Source organism: Cydia fagiglandana, chromosome 3 (assembly GCF_963556715.1).
Source record: "Cydia fagiglandana chromosome 3, ilCydFagi1.1, whole genome shotgun sequence".
In the NCBI taxonomy this organism is placed as follows: domain Eukaryota; kingdom Metazoa; phylum Arthropoda; class Insecta; order Lepidoptera; family Tortricidae; genus Cydia; species Cydia fagiglandana.
Window position 1 is genome coordinate 7,973,890 of NC_085934.1, and position 12,301 is coordinate 7,986,190.

Below are 12,301 nucleotides of genomic sequence, written 5' to 3' on the forward strand. Positions count from 1 at the left end.
GGAACATCTATTGAGATTTGAGTGTATTCTTAAGCAACTCAAGCATTTTCTGTCGAGAGGCATCAATTTGATGGAGTGGGTCTGATGCTGAAGACAACTACTTTAGAGATTTGAGAATTAATATTAAAAATAATAGTTACCGTTTGTAATTAGGTACAGTAAAACTGATTGGTGTTTAAACTTTCGGTTAAGTAACAGTCAGAGATGGTTAAAGGGGAATAAACACTTATCTAATCAGAAATCAGTTTTATTCCGATCGATTTCGCTAGATTCCGTTTTATGAATCAATGCGTAGTTTGATATCAAAGTCTACTAGTCAACGATATAAAACTGAATATGTATAAATGTTACCTAATTACTAAATTGGGCTGTATCATAGAGTTTTTTTTTAAATTGCTGCTAGGTGAGGAAAAAAGTTGATAAAAATTCCTTTGTATAATAATATACATACTATACAAATATATTTGTTTAGTAGTTCAAGAATTATGTTGTAGCGTTGTTTCAAATTTCTTGTTGTTTTTTATGATTTAGAAATACATACTTATTTTAATAAAAACTCACATAAAAAAACGAAATTGGCTCTTTGGTTAAATTATGATAAATATGATATTAAGTTACATATACTACACCATAGTTTCATGTTACAAAGCGTAATAACAAGAAACAGAGAAATAACATGTTTTGTTTGCTTAGGTGTCCTTATCACAACAATGCGCAGGCAGAGTCCCACACAATAAAATAAATTTTCTGTAAATCTAGGTATCTATCGATATTGTTAAAAACTTACCATTGTCAGAAGATTTTCAGTATCATTATCACACTCACAAACAAGAAAACAAACACTGTTACAGCACTCGGTTATAAGTGTTTGACGGTTGTGTCAGCGAGGAACGGGCGATGAATGAATGAGTCGCTGGCTGACGGTATCTATGATTAAGCGCCACTTAAACAGATATTACCTGATAATTAATGATAATCGAACATACCCTTAAATAATAGATTTCACCTTAATTACTGAATATATATAGACGCATATGCTTTGGCTAAATACGATAAATTAGAAGCACACATTAGATTTGCAATGATTTCGGGATTATATTAGAATTTGTTATTCTTTTATCATAGGTTTGCAATCAAAATATGAGTTTGCGATGCGGTAGTGGTCGATTACGACACCGATATTATTATGTAGATAACAGAATCATGAATTCTTGATTGGTCCCACTATGAAAATATGGTAAAATTTCGTGATTTAAGTACACCTATACTTTGTAAGTAAGTAAACCATTTATTGTGCCTAAAATGTGTGTGGTGGTGTTGTATACTTTAATTCTATGGCACTTAAAATAGCGAATTTCAAATACCCATAATATAATTCAATTTGCTTACACCATATAATATTTTTTTCTAAAATGGTTATTAAGCTACCAATGCTTGTTAAGCTACCAAATGAGGTTTAAAAAAATAAGTAAATGCTGTATAATTTCTAATAGGTAACTAAAGCATATTACTCAATTCAAGATTTTTTGTCAGACAGTGGAAACTTTATAACCTTTTGATCTGTCGGGTATTACTTTATTTTATATTTACTATAAGTTTTAGTTTTAAATGCAGGCTACATGTCTTTTGTAACTGTTATGATACATACTTATTATATGTATACATACCTGTTTTTGAAGACCTATTATTGTACCTACCTACGTTTAACAAATAATTTGGAATCATTTATAAACTAAAATTACATACTAAATTTACCTACTATCAGTAATACCTATTACAGAATAAATAATAGTACTAGGTACAGAAGACTCACTCTCTAACAAAACGCGTCTGTCACGATCAGCACAGATATGGCCGCTAGGTGACGACAGCGCCACGCGCGGCTTATGGCAAACCCCAAAATTGGGGCCGAACGGACGTACTTTTAGCTACCTGTAACAAAGCGACGAAATCGCGGAGTGAGCCACGCCTGGTAATATTTAAGTACTTAGGTACCTATTTTAATTATCAATTTGTAGTATTAGTTGGTATGTGTTACCCTTGTTAGCAAATTTAATAAAGTTCGTTTCCCCTTCGCACAGACTGGCTCATTTACTCGGTTACCAGTGTACCCGTGAGAATAACTGACGTCTTCACACATTATGGTGTCCCTTCTAATTGCTTCTGCGGCTTATTTTCATGGTTACCTTTTGTAGTACTGTTTGCATTAATTTATGTACGGTCGCGGTGCAAGTACCTAATTACTGGAATTAGTTACACTAAGTTGTGAAGGTGGCAGTAGGCGACACATCGAATGCGTGGGAACGGGTTTCGAAGTTAAGTTATAATATTCAGTGATAAAGTAATAGGTATCTTCGTGTTATATCTGAAGCTTGTTAATACTTCCTAAATGTCATTAACCTTCTGTCACCGTCTTGAGCAGTGAGCTTTTCATGAGAATGGCTAGTTTTAGAAAAGATTTCAAGTTACATTTTTATTGTAGAGTAGATGTCAAAGATATATTTACATTTTTCATCGTATTACATAGGAGTAAGGTGCAAAAGTGTAAACATATATTTGACGTCAACTGTACATGTGGCACCAGTACACCACCAGAGTTTATGGTAATTATATTCAGAGATAAGTTATGGAAGGCGGAATCTGAATAATTGAGATTTTTTAAATTATTGGAATCCGATTTTAATAAATACGTAATTATTATAAGGAAAACTCGATCGGTCCGTCTCTGTGAAAACATTGGAATTTAACAAATATTAACTAGGCGAGTCCACACTTTTCTGATTAGGTATACAAGTAGGTATATTACAAATCCTCAAAATTCCCATAGGTGCAAGCTATTTGTAGCGCCTCTATCCCAGCCCTCTACCTCTACCTCAACCCCCGTATTTAAAAAAACTAAATATAATAAAACTTTACGGGCTTGATTTAGTTACATTATGTTTTATCCCTTTCTTACAATACAAAAGTCAAAATGACAGATAAAGAAACGATTATTAGCTATTGAGGTCTGTAGCGCGTTTAATGAATAAGGGGGCAAATAGTTAAGTTATATAGGGTTTAGATACTTGTCTTACCCACTTGATAGTGATTAGATACAAATTTCCTTTACATAATTCGTCCCTTACTATGACACTCGCTTCACTGTTAACGTCAAAAGTTAAAGCACTTTACTCCAACGAAATGAAACTGTTGGAAACTACAACGTTTCATTTTAGTTAACCCTATATTAAAGTTCCTACTTCTATGCAGCACGAAGATAACGGGTAATACTAAATCTAAATAATAGTAATTCATTTCTAGGACACAAATATAGTGGCTGCCTTATGTTTCAATTAACACCTGTTTTACTAACTCCATCTGGCGAGGAAACTCAGAACCCTAAAGGACTCGTGTGTGGGTTGTGTTCATGAAAATTCCGAGAGATGGCGCGCGGTTGTGCACAGTGAGAGGAAAATGTAAATATGGAATGGGTATCAGTCCGATTTGATTGAAGTTACAAGGAGGGCACTTCAGAGTCTCTTTGTGCTTGTTAAGTAGCGTAATCCACTCTGTGTGTCAACTGTAACATTTCCCTGATAGTAATAAAACTTCTTTGGTCATAATAAATTTATGAATTTCGTCTCGTAACAGGCCACTTATATTATGCAAGAATGTTAAGCTTGATGTAGTTAACGTCGTGTTATTAAGATGTAATGCCTTGAAACTTGAGCAATACAAACATTTAATCCGATTTTATGCAAATGTAAAATAAATATGCATTCATATGTTTATGAATGAATATGTCAGTATCACGTGACATGGAGGCAACAATGACGTATTTGATCGGCCGTACGTAAATTTAACTAATTTATAGCTAAGTATTATTAAATAAAGAAGTATCTTCTTGCATTTTTGTTTAATCGTGTCAATTAATAACAATAATTATACTTATTTCTGGTAACATGTTCAAGAATCATTGTAAGGGTGGACACCTTTATTGTTTTATACTTTGCGTAAAAAAAAAAATTGTATATAGCAGATTTTTATTAACAAATTACCGAATTTTTATTTAAAATAAGGATTGTAATTAATTATTTATTACCTTATATCGTAGATCATCATCATTCATTTAAGAGTTACGCTACGTCTTACGTAGGCGAACAACGCGCGAACGCGGCGCGGCGCGGCGCGGCGAAATCAATCCTTTGATGCCCATAGAAGTGTCCTACGTAAGCGATCTCGTTGCGAACGCGGTGCGGCGCGATTTGCACGCGAATGTCAGGCGGCGCGGCGCGGCGCGGCGCGGCGGCGGCGGCCGCTTTCGCCGCGCCGCGCCGCGCCGCGTTCGCGCGTTGTTCGCCTACGTAAGACGTAGCGTTAGACTCTTGTCGGTGGAGCGATTTCCATGTATGTTGGTCCTCTGCCTTCTCCTTGACAGCCTGATACGACACGACGTTGAGCTTTTCCTTTACTTGATCTATGTACGTTGTCCTTGGTCTCCCCCTCCGTCTTGTTGCCTCAACTTTCCCTTCAATGATATTTTTGATAAATTCGTCGTGTCGTAGCAGGTGACCAAGCATTTTTCCTCTTCTGTTCTGTTCTGTTTTGTATCGTAGATAGGTAAGCAAAAACATTTTTTAGTAAAATATGATTCTATGAAACAAAGGTGCAGAGTCGAGAGAGAGAGAGAGAGAGAGAGAGAGAGCTGATGGCCAGTAAAGGGGGCCATATTCATATTCTTTATTTGTATTGATCATACATTGTCACAGAATACAGATGTGTAATCTACATTTGCATCGTGGATACCAATCCCGACTATGTTAAACTACTTAACCTAGGACCTTGGCGTTGGCACTATTGGCTGTCAATACAATAAGGCCCCATCACATTTAACAGACAGATTAACGTCAAGCAGCAGTGTAGCATGAAATTTCCCATACAAAAAAAATTGTGTACGCTTTAACACTGAATTTTGACAGACGGTTTGGCGCAACCGACCCTAAATCGTCGATTACTTACTTGCGTTTTAATGGATAATACTTAACTTGATTAGCAGGCATCCATAGCCAGAAGTGCCCGCTTATTATGCGTTTCGCACTTAAATCGTTCAATACTGGCTAGTAGGTATGGGAGAAATAATTTATATTTGAGGTGAATCACTATCACTAGTCTAGGGATCCTATTTGACTAATAAAAAACAAGAGGTGACTTGGCTGGTTTTGTCAGTTGGAATAAAATACATATACCCAATAATTTATTGTAAATTTTAGTAGGTATTCAAAGCAAGTGAATCGAATAATATCGTATTTCCCACGCATCTTGAGGCGTTAGTTTAGTTGTAGCCGTAAAAATAATCTATGGGTTAGTTTATGATCGGACCGATTTACTTTTGTTCCGGTCAAATACTATAAAAATTGACGCACCTGCCGTGTACAGTTAGGATTACTAGATACAAATTTAAAATTTCCTGCTACAATTCCTGATATCCGAAACATTTTCCTGACATTCAATTTTTGACTACGGAGGGTGGGGGGGGGGTCTAGCCGTTAGCGATATGGCCACCCGATTGAGCCGATAGCCGCATTATATTAATTTATATTTTATTAAATTTATTACTTGTATTAATTAAAGTACCTAAATAAAAAGGTACTTTATAAAAAAAATCTATCAATTCAAAAAAGCCTGACATTTTCGTGTACCGTCCCCGTTCCTGGCAAAAAGCCACAATTCCTGACATGTCAGGAAAATTCCTGTCATCTGCATGGTAATCCTATGTACAGTACACACGTATCTACGCACGATTTTCGATTAATATTTAAAATTTCGCCATTCCGCTACAAAATCATCATTAATATTAATTTGTCAATAATTAACAAGCATTGAAATATTTCTAAAGAATAAAAATAATAGTGTCCGGAATTACCCAATAGGTGGCCGGCGCATCGGAGTCAGTTGATTAGCGCGGTGCGGAGGGTATTTTCTAAATACTCTAACGCGGTCTTTTTCAAACTATGGGTCCGACCCCCTGGGGGACCGCGTAGCCTCTGCTAGCCTTAAAACAATACATAAGCGAAACATTTTGTTCATACTACCCTTAAGCCGACCACTGACTAACAGTCCGCCGGACGATATCGACCGGTCAGTTGTTCGGAACTGTCAAATTTTTGTTCTAACTGACAGGCCGATATCGTCCGGCGGCCTGTTAGTCAGTGGTCGGCTTTAGTTTCGAGTCATGAAAAAGTTTGAAAAACACTGCTCTAGCTGGATAAACACGAACATCGGGTAATTTCCAAAATTAAGTATACAATGTTTATTCCGCTCTCCCTTGATACAAAATTAATTTAACCCAATATCCTTCTGGTTGCTCAATATTATTTCCTGTTATCCCTATGCAACCACTATGGTTACGAACTAGGAAATTCAGACCTTAAACTTTGATTCTAGGGTCATTAAATGTTTACTATTGCGCATAATTACGCTACCGTAAAACTAGCTACCGTTCTGATTGAAAACGCGTTTTCCCTGGTTTAAACTAGTTTTCCGAAATGCCTAGGATGAAAACTGTTTTTTTTTTCAGTCATAACTAGATATCGCAATGTGCCTTAGTGTCAAAATTTTTAAGAGTAATTTTATTGTTACATTTTTTTTGGATAATTAGTCAAAACTAAAATTACACGACTTAGGCCCACTTGCACCATTCCACTAACCCGGGGCTAACCGGTTAAGCCTGATGGAGTTGCCATGGCTACCCATACAATTTGACACTAAGTTAACGGTTTATCCGCTTAACCTCAGGTTAGTGGGATGGTGCAAGTGTGCCTAATGGGTTTTACGGTAACATTTAATACCTACGTACAGAAAATAGTCCTAGCAAAAGTTACCTAATTACCTACTTATGTATATACTGGGCTGTTTTTTACGATTCTCCATTACCAAAACTTGTATCTAACACTAAAATTAACACGTTTAAGTAAACACCGAGTCTTTTATTTAAAAAATAAATAAATTAGTATCGAAAATAAAATATATAAATTGGTATCTTGATCATCAAATCCTAAATCATGGCTGAAAAAAAGCGGCGTTACAGGTAATTCAATTACGCGGTAAACCCTAAGCGTTTTCAGGGGGCTCCAGAAACAGCTTTTGACAGCGTGGCTTCGGAGCTTATGCGAAAATTTATGGAAAATTGCATGAAATACGCGTTGCGCCCGTAGCCCGTAGGGTGCGCGGGCACTGGGGGTGTATTCTGTACACACGACGCGAGCCGTGGACCAGTCACCGCCGAGCGCGCGTCGAGAACGCCCGCGTCACAGTCTTCCCAACACTTCGCTCGCGCCCGCTCCCGATATTATAAACGAAAGATAATTAACAAAGCTTCATTACGTGTGTTCTGTGCCCCGAACTGGATTTGGACGTGACTGTGCCATTATTAAGAGAACTTTTTTCGTTGACTTATTCTGTTTTCAGTTGTAGTGGCTGCCGTCTTTTTTGGCTGAATGGACGTTAATTGAAAAAAAAAAATTTGTACATGAATAAAAGGTATGTTATTTTAATTTAACTATCTATATGATATATATATTACATCAAGTTTTATCATATTAGAACATAGCCTTTATTTGAATAACGAAATGGTTCCTGAAAATTTGTTGGAAATGAGTACTTGTTAGTTGTCAAAAATACTTATATACTTAAATAGGCTTAATTAAGTCATATTGAGTTCTGGTAATAATTATGTCACAATAGGATCAACGAAACTAAAACGAGTTAAAATTGTCACATAATGCTAACGATCGATAAAAAGGCACTTAAAAGTTTTTGTTTGTCTTATCACTCCGGCTACTTGAAAAGATTACTCGACTTCAATGTTTATGTTGGACTTTCGAGTAAAGTTTGCTTAAGACTTTTTAACTAGGTGCGTCCCTGCCCACTTGTGTTCTTAGTCGACTACCTTTATTATATGTACATATTACAAATCAGAATTGACCGCCTTGAAATGCGATACTGTTGTAGCTCACGTATTGTTATTCAAAGTAGCCCTTTAAATATTTGAATTGTGATTTTCCAACAAAAAAAGGCGGCGGCCGGGCGTTATGATTTGTATTCGCCATCGCGAATCATGTGACGGTTAAAATATTTATTGGGCATGTTTCTCGTGTAAGATGAGTTAGATGAAATTGCCGGGCGGTGCCGGTTGGACGAGCGGTGTACGTTGAAACATGCGAGGAATTTCCACTAAACGAAACCTCGAAAAATTTTCCAGACGGTTTTGAAACGTATCAAGATATTCCCGGACTCTCCTTTTGGCAAATTGGAATAATTTTGTTAGGTAGCGTTTTGCCTTTCATTTTGATGTGATTAAGTATACCTACGGTTTAAATATTTCGAAACCTCATAAAAAACTGACAATCTACATTAATCACGCAGAGATATCCAATCGACTTCATGTTTTCGGTCCCATAAATGCAAATGCAAAAAAAATAAACAAATGGAGAAATTACAGATACTTTTTGGTTCGGAAACACAGGGACCCATTCGACTGTCGGCAAAATTGCACAACTTCAGAGATTAGAAGATGTTAAATATGCGTGTTCCGTGATCCATGCTCGTCCAATCTATCCTTACATTCCGGTGGGCAGCGCGTCTTGTTTTCTAAATTACCCACTATGCCGGTCGGCCCAATTTCACGAGGGTTTTTCGGGCAAAAAATCTTAGGAAGTTCTATTAAGTGTGCCATTGATGCATGTCTAATTCAAAACTAATAAGTATTTCTGAGGGAACTGCGACCTCAACGTGTTTATAAAAAACATGGTCTCATATCTCATATCAAATAAGGTTGACGTAGCTAAATTACAGTTAGTAGCACAAGTGAACCAATGTCAATGACTCTCATATATTTATCGTGTAAAAATTAAAGGGATAAACAGTCTCGCTTGAATACTTTTATTATAAGAAACTGTACACTATTAACTTACATTTAAGTGTAATCATTAAGTTTGAAATCACTGTAATAAACTTTTAGCTCCTCCTAGTAAGATAAACATTGAATCAGTATTGCACCATATATTTATGAGAAATTTTACACTATTAATATTTTGTCCATAGTCCTTTGGCCTTTTTTACTGCAGCCAAACGCTTACCCATGCCCTTTACTACTTTTTCACAGTACGCAGGCGACAGTAACTCCCATTGTTCTTGAACTCGAGCCCACAATATGTGTAATGACGGTGAGTCGTAGTTATTCACTAACGCTTTTTTTAACATAGACCATAGGTTTTCGATGGGGTTTAAATCGGGACTTTGAGCTGGCCATTCTAACACATGAAAACCCTGTTCAGACAACCATTTTTTAACAACTTTTGCAGTGTGTTTAGGGTCATTATCGTGTTGAAACCATATTTCGTTGACTGGGAACGGCATATTCTCCAGCGTTTCCCCTAACTGCCTCTTTAATATGTCAAGATAGATCTCTTTGTTCATTATCCCATCAATTTTAAGAACCAGGTCCAAAACAAGTCATACAGCCCCACATTTTGATGTTACCACCTCCATGTTTAACAGTTTGTATGAAATCTCGCACATTCATCCCTTCTCCTTCTCTTTTCCAATTCCATTGACGGCCGTCCGTTGAGTATCTGTTAATTTTAGTTTCATCTGAGAAAATTACCTTCGCCCAGTCTTCCTCTGTCCACGTTTCGTACTTCTTCACGAATGCTTGTCGAGCTTTTACATTTTTCTTACTAATAAGCGGTTTCTTTTTCTTCTCCACTGCTCGGAATTTTGCACCCTGAAGACTTCTTATCACTGTCCATTTACTTACGACCTTTCCTGTTTGTTTTCGTAAGAGTGAGGCGGCATGCGATGTGGATTTTGCTTCGCCAGTGACCATATAATGTACAATTCTACGCGTGTCTTGCGGGCTTAACTTTTTTGTTCGCCCCCCACTGTTCTTTTTCAAAGGTTTTGTACATTTTTGTCTTATTCTCTGCACAGCCGACTGGCTTACGGTTAATTTCTTGGCTATTTTCCTAGTCGACAGCCCTTCCTCCAACATTTTTTTAATCAAATCATTGATAGGCTTGGTAAACGGTTTCATGGCTAACGTTTTATTTTCAATTAACAACGAAGTCAATCAATTCAAGAGAAATCGTGAATGATATCATGACACATCATTAAAATAAATGCACATCGGATATAAGTTTAGTTTTAAGTCCGATTAATCAAACGGCCTGCTATCGAAAGAGGTCGGAGCAAAATTGATTCAATACTAATATGACCTTATAGAGAAAATGCATTGCTTCAATCTGTAATTATGTAATGGCAGACCATCTCTATATAGTACACTAACAGAAAATAGTGAAATATAAAATTAATTAGTTATCGTTTTTATGTAAAGTAAAGGTACATGTCAAAGTAGTGAACATTGGTTCACTTGTGCAACTAACTGTATATTAGCCGGTTTACAAAATGTTAATTGCTATAGAAATGATGACTTCCGTTGTAGAATTAGCCAAAGTGACTGAGCCATCACGGCTTGTTTATTAAAATTATTTTGAGAAATGAGGATAAATACCCTTCAGACAACGTATTTGAGTAATAAGAGTTGATTCGTTATTTTCCTTTTACCATTTTTATAACGTGAAAATTTCTCTAATGGGTAAGGTTTTTATTGGAACGAGTAATTAATGAAAGGTCAGAAGTGAATTGAACCGGTCGTCGAGAGTTAATTTAATATTGTCGACGTGACCAAGTCCTGGCCTGTAACCTCTTGGTGTTCGGTTTGTTCAAATTTGAACAGCGGTTAGATTAAGAGGGGTCACACTACTAAAACAAGAATGACTTTAATATTGAATTAACTTTCGAATAGTCGACGGGTGAACAATATTGAACTTTCATAATGGTGTTATGTGGATTTAATGTATAATGTTTTAATAAATATCTCTTCCGTAATGAGAAAATAAACTGATATAACTACTTACAGTTAGCAAAAAGAAAATTTTCCGTACGCATTATAAAAAAGTTAGGAAAAAGCATGTTTGCAAAGCAAATTCGTTTTTACCATCTGGTTCTAGTTCCCTATTACGAAATTCTAACTTTTTACGAACAGATGCCATTTCTCTTTGCAAAAACAATTTCTACTAAAGCTCCGAAGTGGATTTCGCAATGTCGCTCTCTTTCCTTATTCGGATTACTTGTAGTATTTGCGTTATACCAATTATGTTTTTATTCGCCATGTCCGATGTCCGTTTAATCCATAACAATCAAGTAGAAGTAGAATGAATCTGAGTTTTCTTTAGAGAATATTAGAAAGTTCAATGACGGAGATTATATAACTAAATGAGGTATGCAGGTACCTACCGTATGTTAGGTGTCCTGGGTAAGACGAGGCTATACTTATATTTAATACTTTATCATTTTCCATGACGATATTAAACAAAAGAAATACCTATCTAAACGTCGTGATCACCATCTAGTACACTGTTTTAGTCTATCTAGATTTTAGTCACTTCCAACTTGTACAATGTAGGTAAGTATCCACAAAAGTTTTTTCTCAAACATGCAATGAAATATTGATGTTATGTTCCTTATAATAGGCTGGGAAGTATGACGTTTCAGGTGCGGCTAGGACAAAAGGTCGTTAATGGAATTTCATACACATCTTGCAGGCCTAGGCCGGCAAAGTCCTCTTTTTTAATTTTCATTTCACAGATATTTGTGACACAGCATCGTGGCATTCATCCATTAAAAAAAACTAGAGGCAGTTATTGCTTTATGGTTCGTAATGACACTCTGCCACTACGCCTATAAAAAAAAAAACAAAAAACAATGTTTGCTATAATTTGCAGTTTTATTTGTATAAAATCAACATGAACTTAATAAATAATACATTCTATAATTTTAAATTATAAATTAACTACACAAATAAAAATCTTTAAAATATTTCATCTAAACGTTAGCGGTAAAAAGGTCTACTCAAACACGCGTAATGATTTTTTTTTATTGTTATGGAGGTAAAGTTGAAAAATATTCATTCTGTTTTATTGGATTTATGGTGCGTTGTTGATTTTTTGACTTTAATATGAGTTCCGACGAAATAATGAAATTAATATTAATTGTAATCGTATGTGTTGGAATTGGCAGCGTAAGCAGAATTGATTTTAAATAACTTGCTGCCTCTGCCGCTAAGTCAAAGACGAAGTATGTATATGGTTGCTTATGGCAATTTTATTCTTTGAGAAACTAAGAAAAATGGCTTACAGTTTATTAGAAACAGTTTTGTGGCATATTTTAAATGAATGTAACTACAAATTCGTTAACACTGTGG

At 35.9% G+C, this 12,301-nt stretch overlaps 3 protein-coding genes across 3 annotated transcripts in view; 2 read left to right on the top strand and 1 right to left on the bottom strand.

Moving 5' to 3' along the window:
* Positions 1–907, bottom strand: part of LOC134679973 (adenylyl cyclase X E-like) — a 29,361-nt gene extending 28,454 nt beyond the window's left edge. The window contains exon 1 of the mRNA XM_063538933.1: positions 788–907. Within this exon, the coding sequence (XP_063395003.1) occupies positions 788–790 (3 nt within the window). The 5' untranslated portion in view covers positions 791–907. The remainder of the gene's footprint in view (positions 1–787) is intronic.
* The window catches only part of LOC134679993 (uncharacterized), a 191,190-nt gene that overhangs the window by 29,923 nt on the left and 148,966 nt on the right, over positions 1–12,301 (top strand). The window lies entirely within an intron of this gene.
* Positions 7,243–12,301, top strand: part of LOC134679959 (insulin-like growth factor-binding protein complex acid labile subunit) — a 67,435-nt gene continuing 62,376 nt past the window's right edge. The window contains exon 1 of the mRNA XM_063538912.1: positions 7,243–7,518. The gene's annotated coding sequence lies outside the window, so the exon portion shown is untranslated. The remainder of the gene's footprint in view (positions 7,519–12,301) is intronic.